Consider the following 18,837-nt stretch of genomic DNA (forward strand, 5'->3'; position numbering starts at 1 on the left):
CACAAGGAGTCAGTGGTTTTTAAAAAAGGCAGTAAATGAGTCTGAACTGTTTCGCTGCCAGACGAGGCTCCGCTGATAGCCAGGTGTAGCCATGGTAAGGATTCACTCCATGGTGCTGAAAGGAAAGCTCCGCTGTCTGGACAGCTTTATGTAGGCCTTAACAGTTTGTGGGCACCGTTTGTCACCGTTATAGTGCAATTAATGTATTGTTTAGTGTTATGTTGTGTAGTGGCTTTGCTGGGATGCATCTAAAACAAAGTTTGCCCCACCAAGATTTACATGTTAAAATCGCCACTGCTCTAGTGGTGTTAGAAAGCTTATCAAACATGTCAAAATCCAAAGTCGATGCCCTGTTCGAATTAAATTTGCGGTGAGAAAAGTGGTGTCAAGTAGAGATTGACAGCAAGTTATGGGAAAGAGCAGAGAATATACATTTTGACTGTCATTTGCAAAACACTTGCGACTTCCAAGTCGCTCCAGGCAGAGACTCCGGAGCAACGGTCCGTTTTGGACAGCAGGACATGTCACCAAATACCAGGAGCGAAAACGCTTAGAAGAAAACCGTAAGTATTGCCATCGTCATAGCCAATGGTTGCTGATTTTATGTGTGACTTTATACAATTATACATAGAAGTGTCCATCACCATGCACAAACACCTGTCTCTTGAGAATTTTATTTCACAATTCCATTTCATTTTCGGAGATACAGCATGAGATAACACAATATGAATTAATTTACAAAAAGACACGAATTAGACCTATACATTTAGTGTGATGTGTGTGACTTAAGGCTCCTAATTTCTAGGAACAACCGGAGGGCATTCTCTGTGGTGGCATGAATAACCATTTGAGGTGTGATTCCTTTGACTTGAGCAATGTACTCACAGACAAGCAGTATGTTCTTAGGTTCATTTCTTTGGAGAGGGGAGACATAAGTTTAATGATTCAAAACAACCAGGTTGCTACATAATGTTGCATTCCAAATGATGATAACCCACATGTTTTTCTGGTCCCAAGGCAAGAGAGTCTGTCTTCAGACAGATGAGTTCCAATGGAATCTGTTTGATCAGTTTGTCTCTTTGTTATAACACAGTAACAACACAGTCATTATGAGGGGACTCAACAGGAACTCTCTAAAATCATGTCTGGTTTTATCACACCATATGGCCGTTTCAGAGTTTTATGTTTAGCAGAAAATGCACACAGCATTTTTGGCCCAGTGAAAGTAGCTTTAACCAATCTTTAAAACTTGAAACAAAAGCTTAGTATGCATATTCAAAGATCAAGGTGTTAGAAAAGGTAAGGGATTTCTATAACAATGAGGACATATGGTACTGAGAGATTACTGGATGACTGCAGGTTAATGAACAACTCTATCGCTCACCTGTTAATTCCTGCAGAGACAGCTGGAGAGAAGAAGAATAAGTATCCTGCCTGCACTCCTTCCACTCTTTCCACTCCTTCCATGGCCAAACATGAAAATGCTCATTCAGAAGCGGCACTCCATGTGGCCGGGGACTTTAATGCAGGAAAACTTAAATCAGTTTTACCTCATTTCAACCTGCATGTCACATGTGCAACCAGAGGGAAAAAAAACTCTAGACCACCTTTACTCCACACACAGAGACGCATACAAAGCTCTCCGTCGCCCTCCATTTGGCAAATTTGACCATAATTCTATCATCTTGATTCCTGCTTACGAGCAGAAACTAAAGCAGGAAGTACCAGTGACTCGCTCATAACGGAAGTGGTCAGATGACACGGATGCTACGCTACAGGACTGTTTTGCTAGCACAGACTGGAATATGTTCCGGGATTCATCCGATGGCATTCAAGAGTATACCACCTCAATCATCGGCTTCATCAATAAGTGCATCAACGACGTCATCCCCACAGTGACCGTACGTACATATCCCAACCAGAAGCCATGGATTACAGGCAACATCCGCATCGAGCTAAAGGCTGGAACTGCCACTTTCAGGGAGCGGGACACTAATCCGGACGCTTATAAGAAATCCCGCTACGCCCTCAGACGAACTATCAAACAGGCAAAGCGTCAATACAGGATGAAGATTGAATCTTACTACACCGGCTCTGACACTCGTCGGATGTGGCCGGGCTTGAAAACTATTACGGACTACAAAGGGAAACCCAGCCGAGAGCTGCCCAGTGACGCAAGCCTACCAGAGGAGCTAAATGCCTTTTATGCTCACTTCAAGGCAAGCAACACTGAAGCATGCAAGAGAGCACCAGCTGTTCCGGACGCCTGTGTGATAATGCTCTCTGTACCTGATGTGAGCAAGACCTTTAAACAGGTTAACATTCACAAAGCCGCGGGGCCAGACGGATTAACAGGACGTGTACTCAAAGCATGCGCAGACCAACTGGCAAGTGTCTTCACTGACATTTTCAACCTCTCCCTGACTGTAATACCTACATGTTTCAAGCAGACCACCATAGTCCCTGTGCCCAAGAAAGCGAAGGTAACATGCCTAAATTATTACCGCCCCGTAGCACTCACATCGGTAGCCATGAAGTACTTTGAAAGGCTGGTCATGGCTCACATCAACAGCATCATCCTGGATACCCTTGACCCACTCCAATTCGCATACCGCCCCAACAGATCCACAGATGATGCAATCTCAATCGCACTCAACACTGCCCTTTCCCACCTGGACAAAAGGAACACCTATGTGAGAATGCTGTTCATTGACTACAGCTCAGTATTCAATACCATAGTGCCCAGAAATCTCATCACTAAGCTAACGACCCTGGGACTAAACACCTCCCTCTGCAACTGGATCCTGGACTTCCTGACGGGCCACCCCCAGGTAGTAAGGGTAGGCAACAACACGTCTGCCACACTGATTCTCAACACTGGGGCCCCTCAGGGGTGTGTGCTTAGTCCCCTCCTGTACTCCCTGTTCACCTACGACTGCGTGGCCAAACACGACTCCAACACCATCATTAAGTTTGCTGATGACACAACAGTGGTAGGCCTGATCACTGACAATGATGATACAGCCTATAGGGAGGAGGTCAGAGACCTGGCAGTGTGATGCCAGGACAACAACCTCTCCCTAAAAGTGAGCAAGACAAAGGAGCTGATCGTGGACTACAGGAAAAGGCGGTCAGAACAGGCCCCCATTAACATTGACAGGGCTGTAGTGGAGCGGGTCGAGAGTTTCACGTTCCTTGGTGTCCACATCACCAACGAACTATCATGGTCCAAACACACCAAGACAGTCGTGAAAAGGGCACGACAACACCTTTTCCCCCTCAGGAGACTGAAAAGATTTGGCGTGGGTCCCCAGATCCTCAAAAAGCTCTACAGCTGCACCATCGAGGGCATCCTGACCGGTTGCATCACCGCCTGGTATGACAACTGCTCGGCATCTGACCGTAAGGCGCTACAGAGGGTAGTGCGTACGACCCAGTACATCACTGGGGCCAAGCTTCCTGCCATCCAGGACCTACAGTGAGGGAAAAAAGTATTTGATCCCCTGCTGATTTTGTATGTTTGCCCACTGACAAAGACATGATCAGTCTATAATTTTAATGGTAGGTTTATTTGAACAGTGAGAGACAGAATAACAACAACAAATTCCAGAAAAACGCATGTCAAAAATGTTATACATTGATTTGCATTTTAATGAGGGAAAGAAGTATTTGACCCATCTGCAAAACATGACTTAGTACTTGGTGGCAAAACCCTTGTTGTCAATCACAGAGGTCAGTCCTTTCCTGTAGGTGGCCACCAGGTTTGCACACATCTCAGGAGGGATTTTGTCCCACTCCTCTTTGCCGATCTTCTCCAAGTCATTAAGGTTTCGAGCCTGATGTTTGGCAACTCGAACCTTCAGCTCCCTCCACAGATTTTCTATGGGATTAAGGTCTGGAGACTGGCTAGGCCACTCCAGGACCTTAATGTGCTTCTTCTTGAGCCACTCCTTTGTTGCCTTGGCCGTGTGTTTTGGGTCATTGTCATGCTGGAATACCCATCCACAACCCATTTTCAATGCCCTGGCTGAGGGAAGGAGGTTCTCACCCAAAATGTGTTGGTACATGGCGCCGTCCATCGTCCCTTTGATGCGGTGAAGTTGTCCTGTCCCCTTAGCAGAAAAACACCCCCAAAGCATACTGTTTCCACCTCCATGTTTGACGGTGGGGATGGTGTTCTTGGGGTCATAGGCAGCATTCCTCCTCCTCCAAACACGAGTTGAGTTGATGCCAAAGAGCTCCATTTTGGTCTCATCTGACCACAACACTTTCACCCAGTTCTCCTCTGAATCATTCTGATGTTCATTGGCAAACTTCAGACGGGCCTGTATATGTGCTTTCTTGAGCAGGGGGACCTTGCAGGTGCTGCAGGATTTCAGTCCTAGTGTGTTACCAATTGTTTTCTTGATGACTATGGTCCCAGCTGCCTTGATATCATTGACAAGATCCTCCCGTGTAGTTCTGGGCTGATTCCTCACCGTTTTCATGATCATTGCAACTCCACGAGTTGAGATCTTGCATGGAGCCCCAGGCCGAGGGAGATTGACAGGTCTTTTGTGTTTCTTCCATTTGCGAATAATCGCACCAACTGTTGTCACCTTCTCACCAAGCTGCTTGGCGATGGTCTTGTAGCCCATTCCAGCCTTGTGTAGGTCTACAATCTTGTCCCTGACATCCTTGGAGAGCTCTTTGGTCTTGGCCATGGTGGAGAGTTTGGAATCTGATTGATTGATTGCTTCTGTGGACAGGTGTCTTTTATACAGGTAACAAACTGAGATTAGGAGCACTCCCTTTAAGAGTGTGCTCCTAATCTCAGCTCATTACCTGTATAAAAGACACCTGGGAGCCAGAAATCTTTCTGATTGAGAGCGGGTCAAATACTTATTTCCCTCATTTAAAATGCAAATCAATTTATATATGTCACAAGCTGGGCTTGAACTCAGGTCTCAGATGTGGAGAGCTGGGGGTTCTACCCCTTAGCCACAGAGGAGGTATAGTTGGACCCAAATGAAACACCCAAGGCAATACTCCAGGCAAGTAGATTCAATGTAAAAAAAGGTTCTTTGCACTTCAAAAATAGTCCAACAAAAGTTCTTCTCAGAAAGAGGTATATTAACAGAGGTAGAGTAACAAAACAGGAGGCAAAACAAAATAACTCCACGAGGGGAGAAAAACAAACTAAAGATAACTTAGAAAAGCTTACTTGGAAAGACACTGTGGGACAAAGCAGGAGACACATAGCCAGGACTCAAAAACCAAGTGAGGAACAAGGGGAAAAAACACAGCTAAAATACTCTAGGGGAAACAAGGCACAGGTGACCTGGATCAAGCTAATGAGGACACACGAGGAAGAACTAAGGCATAGGGGAACACAGATGACCTCTAGAGGCCCGGAGACAAACAGGAGGCAGGAAGCTGACAGGACCCCCTCCTCTAGGAACGACTCCTGACGTTCCTTCCAGAACACCCTGGCCTCAGGGTGCGAAACTCTCGGATCAAACCTGGGTCCAGGATGTCCTTGGCTGGAACCCAGGAGCGCTCCTCTGGCCCGTAGCCCTCCCAGTCCACCAGATACTGCAGAGAGTTCTGGACCCTCCGGGAGTCCAGTATCCGGCGGACTGTGTAGGCTGGCTGGCCGTCAATAATCCTGGGAGGTGGCGGGGGTCTGCGTGGGGGGGCAAAGGGAGAAGACAAGACAGGTTTAAGTAGTGAAACATGGAAAGTGGGGTTAATTCTAAGGGAGCGAGGGAGAACCAAACGATAAGAAACAGGGTTAACTTTTCTTGCTATGCGGAAAGGGCCGATGTATTTCTGGGAAAGCTTCTTGGATTCGACCCGGAGGGGCAGGTTCTTAGTGGCCAACCAAACTCTCTGACCAGCTCGGAAACTAGGGGCCGTCCGGCGGCGGCGATTAGCCTGACTTTGGTATCTCTGGGAGGTCCGAAGGAGGGTACGCCTGGCCTTCTTCCAGGTCCGCCTACAGCGTTGGACAAAGCGCTGGGCCGAGGGAACACCAACTTGCGCCTCTTCCTCTGGAAATAATGGAGGGGTGTAACCGAACTGGCATTCGAAGGGGGACAATCCGGTGGCTGAGGACTGGAGGGTGTTGTGGGCATATTCAGCCCAAATGATATAGGTGGCCCAAGACGTGGGATTACTGGCCGCCATACACCGCAGGGTGGTCTCCAGATCCTGATTAATCCGTTCCGTTTGGCCATTAGACTCTGGATGGAACCCCGACGATAGGCTGGCTGTGGCCCCAATAAGCCTGCAGAAGGCCCCCCAAAACCGGGACGAGAATTGGGGACCTCGGTCGGAGACCACGTCCAGGGGAATTCCAAATATCCGGAAGACATGGTTCATGAGGAGCTCAGCAGTCTCCTTAGCCGAGGGCAGCTTGGGCAGGGGAATAAACCGGGCAGCCTTAGAGAACCGGTCTACCACCACTAGGATGACGGTGTTGCCCTGGGATGGAGGAAGTCCCGTAACAAAGTCCAGAGAAAGGTGTGACCATGGCCTTCGAGGAACAGGTAAGGGATGGAGCAGTCCCTGGGGTCGCTGGCGTGTCGACTTTCCCTGGTTGCACACAGGGCAGGCCTCAACATAGACCTGCACGTCCTTCTTGATGGACGGCCACCAAAACCGCCGTCGGAGGAATTCCAGTGTGCGAGCACTGCCTGGATGGCATGTCAAGGGCGACTCATGACCCCACTGCAAGACGCGGGCCCGAACAGAGAGAGGAACGTACAGGCGACCGGCAGGACCACCGCCTGGATCGGGCTCATGGACAAGGGCCTCTCGTACCCCTCTTTCTAGTTCCCACTGAAGAGGTGCGACGATCCTAGACCTCGGAATAATCGATGCCAAGGGCTTCTCTTGTACCTCGGGAGAATAGGCTCGAGACAGGGCATCCGGCTTGACGTTCTTGGTGCCAGGTCGGTAAGACAGGAGGAACTGGAATCGATTAAAGAAAAGGGACCATCGTGCTTGCCGAGGGTTCATCCGCTTAGCCTGTTGGAGATATTCCAGGTTCTTGTGGTCTGTGAGAACCTGGAAAGGATGCTGAGCCCCCTCAAGCCAATGGCGCCACTCTTCCAAGGCCAGTTTTACCGCAAGCAACTCTCGATCCCCCACGTGGTAGTTGCGCTCGGCCTCAGACAGGCGGCGAGACATGAAGGCACAAGGGTGTAATCTCCCATCCTCACCCCTCTGTGACAGGACGGCTCCCACCCCCACCTCTGAGGCATCCACCTCCACCACGAAAGGTCTTTCTGGGTCAGGGATCACCAGAATCGGAGCAGAAGTGAAGCGGCGCTTGAGATCCTCGAAGGCCCCTGCAGCTTCCGGACCCCAGTGAATCTTGGTCCCTCCTCCCTTGGTAAGCGTCGTCAAGGGGGCTACCACAGAGCTGAAATTCTTAATGAACTTCCGATAGAAGTTAGAAAAGCCAATGAACCGTTGAACCTCCTTGACCGTGGCAGGTGTGGGCCAGCAGTGGACCGCTTTGACCTTCTTGGGATCCATCTCTAGGTGGCCGGGAGTGACAATAAACCCGAGAAACTGAGTCTGGGAAACATGAAATTCACACTTCTCAGGTTTAACGTAGAGGTGATTGTCAAGGAGCCTCTGGAGAACCCTGCTAACATGCCCCTCATGCTCCTTCAGTGACCTCGAGAAGATGAGGATATCGTCCAGGTACACGAAGACGAACAGATTAAGCATATCCCGGAGAACATCATTAATCAGGGCTTGGAATACTGCGGGGGCATTGGTGAGCCCGAACGGCATCACCCGATATTCATAGTGCCCCGTGGGCGTGTTGAACGCCGTCTTCCATTCGTCTCCTTGCCGGATCCGCACGAGATGGTAAGCATTGCGGAGATCCAGTTTAGTAAAAATGGAAGCCCCTTGAAGCAGCTCAAAAGCAGTGGCCATGAGAGGAAGGGGGTATCGATTCCGAACCGTGATCTTGTTGAGTCCCCGGTAATCAATACAAGGCCTAAGACCCCCGTCTTTCTTTTCAACAAAAAAGAAGCCCGCCCCAGCCGGGGAAGTAGAGGCACAGATGAGGCCGGCTGCCAAGGACTCCTTAATGTAGGTGTCCATAGCTGCGTGCTCGGGGGAGGATAAGGAAAAGATCCGACCTCTAGGAGGGCAGCAACCAGGGAGTAGATCAATGGCACAGTCATACGTGCGATGAGGCGGTAAGGAAGTAGCCCGGCCTTGCTGAACACTGCCTTGAACCGATGGTAAACACTGGGGACTCGGGAGACGTCAACAGACTCTTGAAACTGGGTACTAGGGGCTGAGGGACTCTGAAGCATGCAGGTGAGTTGGCAAGTGGGACCCCAGCTTAGAATGGTGCCAGTAGGCCAGTCGATCTGGGGATTGTGTCTGCATAGCCAAGGGTGACCCAGGATAATAGGATACTCGGGAGAGTCAATGAGATAGAAGGTCTCCTCCTGCTGGTGTTGAGAGATGGTAAGTCGCAGGGACTGAGTCGCCTCTGTAACCTTTCCTGGTTCCAGAGGTCTGCCATCTAAGGCTGTAACTGCCTGGGGTTGAGGAAGTAGTTGGGTAGGGATCTTAAGTTCCTTAGCCAAGGTTAAATCCAGGAAATCACCTGCGGCACCGGAATCGATCATAGCCTGGACCCGATGCTGGTGGCCCTCCCAGGACAGAGTGGCTGGAATAGCTAGGACAGCGTTAGTAGGAGGAGCTCTAATTTTCCCCATCACAGCCCTCCTGTAGCTGGGCGGGGACAGGCGTTTCCCGAAAGCTCGGGGCAAGTGGAGCGGAAGTGGCCGGCAACCCCGCAGTAGAGGCACCGACGCTCCCTCATGCGACGTTCCCTTTCGTTGGGAGAAAGCCTGGAACGGCCTAACTGCATGCTCTCCGGGGAATCCTGGAGCAGTTCAGGAGCCGGGGAAGCTCTGAATGACGGAGTCCAAACAGGAGAAACAGAGCTGCTCAGAGGAACTTGGGACTGAGACACCTGGCGGCGAGCCGTTCTCCGCTCTCTTAGACGATTGTCCAGGCGGATGGCCAAGGCTATGAGGGACTCGAGATCTCCAGCTGGTTCTCGGGTGGCTAACTCATCTTGAAGGGGCTCAGATAACCCTCCCTGAAAACAGACCCTCAGCGCTTCATCATTCCATCCGCTCCTTGCTGCTATGGTCCGGAATTCAATGGCAAAATCTGCCGTGCTTCGGGGACCCTGACGGAGAGACAGTAGGCGCTTGGAAGCCTCCCGCCCACTGACAGGATGATCGAACACCCGCTTGAACTCTTCTACAAATGCAGCGTAGGAGTCACAACAGGCCTCCTGGGACTGCCACACCGCAGAGGCCCAGGCGAGCGCCTTGTCTGAAAGAAGGGTAATGATGTAGGCAATCTTGGAACGGTCTGTGGGAAAACTTGAGGGTTGGAGCTCGAAGGTGAGGGAGCATTGGGTGAGGAAACCCTGGCAAGAGCTTGGATCCCCAGAAAAGGGCTTGGGAGGTGGTAGTCGGGGCTCCGCCACTGGAGAAGGCCTGTCGTCACTGGGGGGTGACCTGGAGGAAGGGAGAGGACCAGGGAGGCGTTCAAAGAGCTGGCGGAGGGGACTCATCATTTCGGCCAGGAGTTGAGAATGACTAGCCATCAGCTCTTCTTGTCGGCTGAGAACGGCTTCATGGCGCTGGAAAGATGCCTCATGTCGAGTGATCACCGCCAACAGGTCCTGGGAACTGAGTGTTTCTGGGTCCATGATGGACTTGGTTTTTCTGTCACAAGCTGGGCTTGAACTCAGGTCTCAGATGTGGAGAGCTGGGGGTTCTACCCCTTAGCCACAGAGGAGGTATAGTTGGACCCAAATGAAACACCCAAGGCAATACTCCAGGCAAGTAGATTTAATGTAAAAAAAGGTTCTTTGCACTTCAAAAATAGTCCAACAAAAGTTCTTCTCAGAAAGAGGTATATTAACAGAGGTAGAGTAACAAAACAGGAGGCAAAACAAAATAACTCCACGAGGGGAGAAAAACAAACTAAAGATAACTTAGAAAAGCTTACTTGGAAAGACACTGTGGGACAAAGCAGGAGACACATAGCCAGGACTCAAAAACCAAGTGAGGAACAAGGGGAAAAAACACAGCTAAAATACTCTAGGGGAAACAAGGCACAGGTGACCTGGATCAAGCTAATAAGGACACACGAGGAAGAACTAAGGCAGAGGGGAACACAGATGACCTCTAGAGGCCCGGAGACAAACAGGAGGCAGGAAGCTGACAATATAACATTTTTGACATGCGTTTTTCTGGATTTTTTTGTTGTTATTCTGTCTCTCACTGTTCAAATAAACCTACCATTAAAATTATAGACTGATCATTTCTTTGTCAGTGGGCAAACGTACAAAATCAGCAGGGGATCAAATACTTTTTTCCCTCACTGTATATACTAGGCGGTGGCAGAGGAAAGCCCAAAACATTGTCAAAGACTCCAGTCTCCCAAGTCATAGACTCTTCTCTCTGCTACCGCACGGCAAGTGCCAAGTCTAGGACCAAAAGGCTGCTGAACAATTAATCAAATGGCCACCCGGACTATTTACATTGAGAACATTTTTACACTGCTGCTACCTTCTGTCTATTATCTATGTACAGTCACTTTACCCCTACCTACATGTACAAATTACCTCGACTAACCTGTACCCCCGCACATTGACTCGGTACCGGTACCACCTGTATATAGCCTCGTTATTGTTATTTTATTGTGTTACATTATTTGATTTTTTTACTTTAGTTTCTTAACTCTTTCTTGAACTGCATTGTTGGTTAAGGGCTTGTAAGTAACCATTTCACGGTAAGGTCTACACCTGTTGTATTCGGCGCATGTGACATATAAAGTTTGATTTGATTTTATGGTTTCCCTGCAAAGTTGTGCAGCAAAGCATCAGTGATACCTGATAGGATAGCCAAAATAGCACATATTAACGCCTTCTGAAAACACATTCATCACTTCAGCAATGAGGCTGTCCTCTTATGCAATCCTGATTATAATACACCAACCCTGTTCTTTCAGAGTAGCTATGGTAACCTTTGCAGCTGATCGGGAATGGATGTTCCTGCATCACAGAGGAAATGCACTCAACTTTGGTTACACAACAAGAAACGGTCAGGAGAAATATAGTAGTGACAAATAATAACACTCCCTAATATCCAGTTACAGTGAGACATTCCATGCAAAGCCTGTTCTTATCCCTGCCAAGGACACGGCTCATTGCTCTTGCCCACAGTCTGATAACATTCATGTAATGGTGTGTCTAGCACACATAGCAATAAGGACCAAGGCACTATCCACGATAATATAATAATAATAATATGCCATTTAGCAGACGCTTTTATCCAAAGCGACTTACAGTCGTGCGTGCATACATTTTTTTTGTGTATGGGTGGTCCCGGGGATCGAACCCACTACCTTGGCGTTACAAGCGCCGTGCTCTACCAGCTGAGCTACAGAGGACCACACTGGCAAATCCATCTCCTTGTATATTTGTAATTGCTTGTTGAAAACAGTCAACTGTTCTTCTCTCTCCTGAGAAGTGGGGGCAAGACCAATCTGTCATCAAAATAAGAAAAATAGACAGTTTAACGGATGAGGGGCAATAGAAAAATATAATTGTCAATGATTCAGTCTATTGGCAAAACATAACCTCAGCACAAATCTGAAATGGGCACTGGGCAGTGCAAAGTAGGACCCAGCTTATTGGAAACCAGTTGAACGGTGGTTAGTCAAACGTTTCCCAGACCAGGCCAATAGTCAGTCAGCCCCACAGAAAAACACATGCTGGGAATGTCCAGCTAGAGCGCCCTGTCCCCACCAGCTTACTCTGCGCTGTTATTGACGGGGAGACGTTGTTGACTTTGTCCTAATACTTGCTTCACTGGGCTCCACCAAATTAACTTTGTGAAAGAATGGTTTCTGACAGACATGAATTCCTTCCAAAGCTCATGCAAAGGGTATAGATAATTTAGGGTATTAGCAGACAGGGTGAATTGTTAGTGATTTAAGAAGTTATTCTTTCAGAGTTCACATGCAGCTTAGCAAGTGGGAGCTCAGGCTTAATAAGCCTAATCCTTTTGCTTTACAGAAGTCACATCATGTTACAGTTTTTACACCAGAATATGGCACGTACAGTACCAGTCAAAGGTTTGGACACACCTACTCATTCAAGGGGTTTTCGTTATTTTTTACTATTTTCTACATTGTAGAATAATAGTGAAGACATCAAAACTATGAAATAACACATACGGAATCATGTAGTAACCAAAAAGGTGTTAAACAAATCATGATGACAGCTTTGCACACTTTTGGCATTTGCTCAACCAGCTTCACCTGGAATGCTTTTCCAACAGTCTTGAAGGAGTTCCCACAAGTGCTGAGCACTTGTTGGCTGCTTTTCCTTCACTCTGCGATCTGACTCATCCCAAACCATCTCAATTGGGTTGAGGTCGGGTGATTGTGGAGGCCAGATCATCTGATGCAGCACCCCATCACTCTCCTTCTTGGTCAAATAGCCCTTACGACAGAGCCTGGATTCGAACCAGGATCTCTAGTGGCACAGCTGTGTAGGTGAGATCAGTCATATTAGAAGCGTGATCTGGGACAAAAGTACAACATTCATCGCCAATGATTGCACAAGTCCCCCCTTGACCTGCCGAAAGATAGTCAAGAGCCTCTCAGTTTTGCAGAGCCAATTTATGCAATTCTTTTAGCATTTCCAATTTTCTCTACGTCTCTAGAGATCTCCCGAATTTGGTCTAGGGCACATGCATATTGACTTTCCCAGGGAAGAGAGAGAACATGTCATAACAGTTTCACACCAACCTTGATAAGAACAAGATTGTGGCAAGGTTAGCCCAAGCTACAATCTAGTGTCTCTCCTCACAATATAGGGGCATAGCTCTGTCTCTAGAAGCTTCCCCTTTCCAAATCATAATTATAACTATTGATAAATTATCCAACCCAAATTCAGAATGACAGTCCTTAGTGCTTCACGTTGGTTCTATCACGTTTTAATTTAATTTAAGACCCTCAACTTAGCACACAAAATGTACATTTACATTGACATACAGTATATTCATCTTATTTTTCTTGCATTAACCTTTCTCATCACTTGTGGTAATGACAGATTGATATCTCAATGCATTCTTAGTCTAAATTACTATATATTTCGCAGTGTGCAGACCTCCACAATCAACCTGATATCCCAAATAAACAATTTTGGATAAGCCTAAATCAATTAAGGGCACGGTTGACCACCCCCCTCCCTCCCGGTACTCATCCTACTGGCGTTTCTTCATGTTCTTCTTCAGATAGTGTTTCAGTTCGTTCTTTTAATGGCACATGTTCAAAGTGGAGGGCCCTTTATAATGTCTCTCACCTGAGCTGCCACTGTCCTTTACAGTCCATTATGTCTTGTCCATTTTCCTACCAGTACACCAGTAGCATGAGAGTTTGGATGGGATCTCTCTCCATGCTCACTCCACGTGGACTCATGTCACACTCCTGAGAGAAAAGGCATGAGAGAAAAGGCAGTTGATAGCTTCGACTGGATGCTGTGTACAGGTTGCTGGCTAGGACTCAGGTCTCAAGGTAGAAGTGGTCCATATTGAACCATAAGGACCATATTGAACGCCATTTTCGCCATTACTTCAGCCGGTTAAGAGGGGTTGAGGTTCACACTGTTCTTGGTCAAATGATCCCTTCCATGCATCTAGATACTATCTGTGGTCACCTTCGCCATAACCTTGAGAAAGGACAGACCAGAACAACAGTTTAGTTTAGGGCATTTCTGATTCAGGAAATCCAGACAAATGATTTACTGTAAAACAAATTATTACTACTACCAATATTCTTAATACAGATTTCTAAAACAAATGTCAAAGAGAATAACAACACACAGTTGAAACCATTTGTTTCCTCCAAATTGGCTTATACTCCCCTATCATCTTGGCTATCTCACTGCAGAGTTACAGATCAGGGAGTTAGAGGGCCAATCCTTAGGGAGAAATCCCGACCATCCAGCAGACCCAATCTGGTGAGATTTGTTATTAAAGCAAGGCAAAAACAAAGAAAAGAAAACAACAACAGCAATACACATATCACTTGATGTGGGGAAAACTTCAATCCATTTGGAGTAACTGTCAACCAATACCAACATATATTTTTTCAACAACAGTAAGGCATATGAAGACAATAAATGTGCATATTTACCAAAGGGCCCCAGGGGACTGGTAATTCCCACTTTGGACACATGACTCACATCGTGAGCATGTTTGAGTTCAGTGTGCAAGTTGTATATTACTATTATTATTTATATTGTTAGTAACCCATCATACTCAATATGGCTCCCGAGTGGCGCAGCGGTCTAAGGCACTGCGTCTCAGTGCTAAAGGTGTCACTACAGACCCTGGTTCGATTCCAGGTTGTATCACAATCCAGCTGTGATTGGGAGTCCCATAGGGCGGTGCACAATTTTGCCGGGGTAGGCCGTCATTGTAAAGAAGAATTTGTTCTTAACTGACTTGCCAGGTTAAATAAAAATATTATGTTACTTTATACTTTTCTTCACCAATTCCTCCTTTAGACTTGTGTTCTATTCATACAGGGGTTTAGATATTTACACTATTTGTTCTATTTAACAGCATATTCGGAAATTACTCTCTTCTTTCATATCGCCATACAGAATCGCTTTCTAACATTATAAATCTTTAGGTTTTCACCTCCACACCGCAGAAACGACCACAGCACAGCAGCCCGAGAGATACACATATCATGTTCTAAAGGAAATCTCAGTGTCCTGGGGCATCAATGAACATTGTTACAGCCCTTACCCATCTCAACTGTTACCCTCTCTCGAGGAAAATCCATTAAGATTTCCCAATGCTGTTAGTTTGTGTATGTAGTGCAGACGACTGACTACTTGTATTACAAATGTATACAATATCAGAGCTTGCAATATTGGGTTACATGAGCTTATGATATTGTATACATTTGTAATACAAGTAGTCAGTCGTCTGCACTACATACACAAACTAACAGCATTGGGAAATTGGCCCATCCCCCCTCCAGACAGGCATGATTCTGCACTTTGAGTTTAATGGGTGAGTCACAATATCTATCAATCAATTTAACCACTTTTGCAGTAAAATATTTTTACCCAACCATCCATTTCATAAATGGGAGACATAAGAGATGTCAAAAAACATTGTTGTGTTTTGTTCTACCTCAGGTAGGGGTATCTCAAAAACAAAAGCCCTTTTTGAGGATTGGCCACTATTGTTATGTGGGCAGCTTGTCTCTCCCTTTTCTGTTTCCCTTCCTCCTTGTTTTGTCCCCTCTGTGTCTGTTGTATCTGTATGTGTGTTTGTCCCCTTTATGTGGGTGTGTCTGGAGTGGTTCAGGGGGCGTGCTCAGGATCTGCCTCTCCTGTGCAGCTGCGGGTTGTTTCCAGTGATTCCTGCCTACGCAGCTGCATCCTATTCTCTCATCAACCTGCACTACTAATTCCGGGGCATGGCTCTCCACCGGCGCCAGATCGTTGTTCTTACCAGAGCGGTAACTTGGCTCACCAGTAAAGTTATTTTGTCTTTGTCTTCAGCCTGGCTCTCCACTCTCCTTAACCTGTCGTTTGTTTTGTCTTCAGTTCAGACATACCTCCCAACCTGCCTGCCTTCCTGCCTGTCGGTCTGCCTGCCTGCCTGCCTGCCTGCCTGCCTGCCTCAGCCTCTCCTTCCTCCGGAGCCGACTAGCCCACTCTGTTCCTTTACTTCAGTTGTTTTTGGACTAAGACAATTTGAACTTTTATTAAAATATTTTTGTTTCTTCCACTCCCTTTGTTGTGTTGGTTTCTCTGAGTGCTGGGTTGAACCATAGCCTTAACAGAACGATCTGGCCATGGACCCAACAGAGAAACAGCACGGGGCAAACGAAGGCAGCTTCCAACAAGCTATCCAGGCTCAAGGAACGTTGCTAGGACAGCATGACCAATTGATTTGGACTCTTTTGGAAGATAATCATCAACTGCTGAACCAGGGGACTCAGTTAACTACACAAGTCTCTAAATTGTCTGTTATCAGCTCTCCATCTCTCTCTGACCCCCAGTTTGACGCACCCCAAGTTGTTTCCTCTGACATTATGCAGGCTTCGTTCCATCGGGAACCCCTTGTCACGTCGCCTGAACCGTTCAATGGAGAATTGGACAAGTGCCGGGGATTTTTGCTTCAGTGTGACTTGATTTTTCGGCAGAGACCACTGTCGTTTTCTACTGATTCCTCTAAGGTACATTATGTTCTGGGGCTGTTAAGAGGGAGAGCTCTGGTTTGGGCTGAGGCTGTATGCTCAAATCAAACTTTGACTGGATTGACTTTCGCTGATTTTTCTGCTAAATTGAAGACTGTTTTTGACCATCCTGACCATGTGGGTAATTCCTCCAAGATACTTTTTAAGTTGAGGCAGGGTTCTAACAGTGTGGCTGAGTACTCTATTGAGTTCTGGACTTTGGCAGCGGACTCCAAGTGGAACAATGTGGCACTTCAAGGAGCATTTCTAAACGGTTTGAATGAAGCCATTAAGGATGAGCTGGCTGCTCGTGACGAGCAACATGATTTACATTCTCTCGTTTCCCTGTCCATTAAGCTAGACAACCGGTTGCGGGAGAGGCGTCGGGAGAGAGGCGGTCGGCCGCATCCAGAAGGACGAGTTCCCCAGCCTTCAACCACTCGAGTCTCGTCTCCCCGGAGCCGGCAGCTTCTTGTTCCTGATTCCATCCCGAGCACAGAGGAGGAACCTATGCAAGTGGGTCGAGCTCGACTACCTCCAGCAGAGCGGCAACGGCGCCTCCAGGCGGGTGAGTGCCTGTACTGTGGAGACGCCACACACATTCTGGCTACATGCCCTAAGCGGCCAAAAGACAAGGCTCGCTCGTAACGGTGGGTCTACTTGCGAGCCCAGAGTTAGATCCTGAACCCATCATTCCCCGATTACAAGTACCTGTAACCTTACGTTTCCAGAGTCATTCCCTGCCACTCTCAGCTCTCATAGACTCAGGTGCAGAAGACAACTTTATTAGCCACCAGTTCGTTACACAAGCTCGTATCCCCATGGAGCCACTACCTACCCCCATTCGGGTCACAGCCCTTGATGGGCGCCTCCTCGCGGAGATAACTCATCAAACCACCCCCGTTTCCCTAGTGATTTCTGGCAATCATTGTGAAAGCATTCAGCTAAGAGTTATGTCTGGCTCAGCTACCTCCCTAATCCTTGGCTTCCCCTGGTTGGCTCTTCACAACCCACAAATTGATTGGACACGTCACACCATTCTCAGTTGGAGCACTAACTGCCATTCAGAGTGCCTGAGGTCAGCGGTTCCCCCCACTAAGTGTAACCCAACTCCTCCCTCAGCTCCTCTTGATCTGTCATCTGTCCCCAAAGAATACCATGACTTAGCGGAGGTTTTCAGTAAGGACAAGGCTCTGTCTCTACCACCACATAGGCCTTATGATTGCCCTATTGAACTGCTTCCTGGTGCTCCCTTGCCCTCTAGTCGCTTATACAATCTGTCCCGACCGGAAAGAGAGGCAATGGAGCAGTACATTGGTGATTCTCTGGTCTCGGGCATAATCCGTCCCTCGTCGTCTCCTTTGGGTGCAGGTTTCTTTTTCGTGGAAAAGAAGGACAAGTCGTTACGCCCCTGTATCGATTTCAGGGGTTTAAACAACATAACTGTTAAAAACAAGTGTCCCCTTCCACTCATCAACTCTGCTTTTGAACCTCTGCATGGCGCCACAGTTTTCTCCAAGCTCGACCTCAGGAACGCTTATCACCTTGTCCGGATCCGAAAGGGAGATGAGTGGAAAACCGCTTTCAACACTCCACTGGGACATTTTGAGTATTTGGTCATGCCCTTTGGGCTCTCAAACGCCCCTGCTGTTTTCCAAGCCATGGTGAACGATGTTCTTAGGGATTTTTTGAACCGTTTTGTCTTTGTATACCTGGATGATATTCTTGTTTTTTCCAAGTCACCCGAGGAGCATGAGTCACACGTCCGTCAAGTCCTTCAACGGCTCTTGGAGAACAAGCTGTACGTCAAAGCAGAGAAGTGTGAGTTCCACAAACAGTCTACATCGTTCCTTGGTTTCATCATTGAGAGCGGGCAGGTGAAGGCGGACCCCGAGAAGATCCGGGCAGTGACGGAATGGCCCATACCCACCACCCGTAAGCAACTTCAACGATTTTTGGGCTTTGCTAACTTCTACCGTAGGTTCATTAAGGGTTTTAGTAAAGTGGTGGCACCCCTTACTAGACTCACATCCCCAAAAGTCCCTTTTCTGTGGTCCCCTGAGGCGGAGCAGGCGGTAGGGGTTTTGAAGGAACTGTTTTCCACCTCCCCTGTGTTGATACACCCCAATACCTCTCTGCAGTTTGTTGTGGAGGTGGACGCGTCGGACTCAGGTGTGGGAGCAGTCCTCTCCCAGCGCTCCCCCACTGACCAAAAGCTTCACCCCTGTGCTTCTTTCTCAAAAAGATTGTCACCCACAGAACGGAATTACGACGTTGGAAACCGAGAACTGCTGGCGGTCAAGCTAGCGCTGGAAGAATGGCGGCACTGGCTGGATGGAGCTGAACTGCCGTTTGTGGTCTGGACAGACCACAAAAACTTGGCTTACATCCAAGCCACAAAGAGACTCAACTCACGCCAAGCCAGATGGGCCCTGTTTTTTAGTAGGTTTAACTTTATTCTTACATACAGACCGGGGTCAAGAAATGTTAAACCAGATGCTTTGTCCCGCCAGTTTGCTG

At 47.7% G+C, this 18,837-nt stretch overlaps 1 protein-coding gene across 1 annotated transcript; it reads right to left on the bottom strand.

Moving 5' to 3' along the window:
• Nucleotides 1–908: 908 nt before the first annotated feature.
• LOC311106800 (putative deoxyribonuclease tatdn3) lies at nucleotides 909–13,780 on the bottom strand (the record flags this gene model as incomplete). Its single annotated transcript, XM_084149181.1, has 6 exons — nucleotides 909–914; nucleotides 999–1,077; nucleotides 10,897–10,936; nucleotides 11,043–11,098; nucleotides 11,501–11,592; nucleotides 13,772–13,780. The coding sequence occupies 6 exons, from the start codon at nucleotides 13,778–13,780 to the stop codon at nucleotides 909–911; spliced, it is 282 nt and encodes a 93-aa protein (XP_084005307.1).
• Nucleotides 13,781–18,837: the final 5,057 nt, after the last annotated feature.

Source organism: Coregonus lavaretus (assembly GCF_964263955.1).
Source record: "Coregonus lavaretus genome assembly, chromosome: 31".
NCBI classification, from domain to species: domain Eukaryota; kingdom Metazoa; phylum Chordata; class Actinopteri; order Salmoniformes; family Salmonidae; genus Coregonus; species Coregonus lavaretus.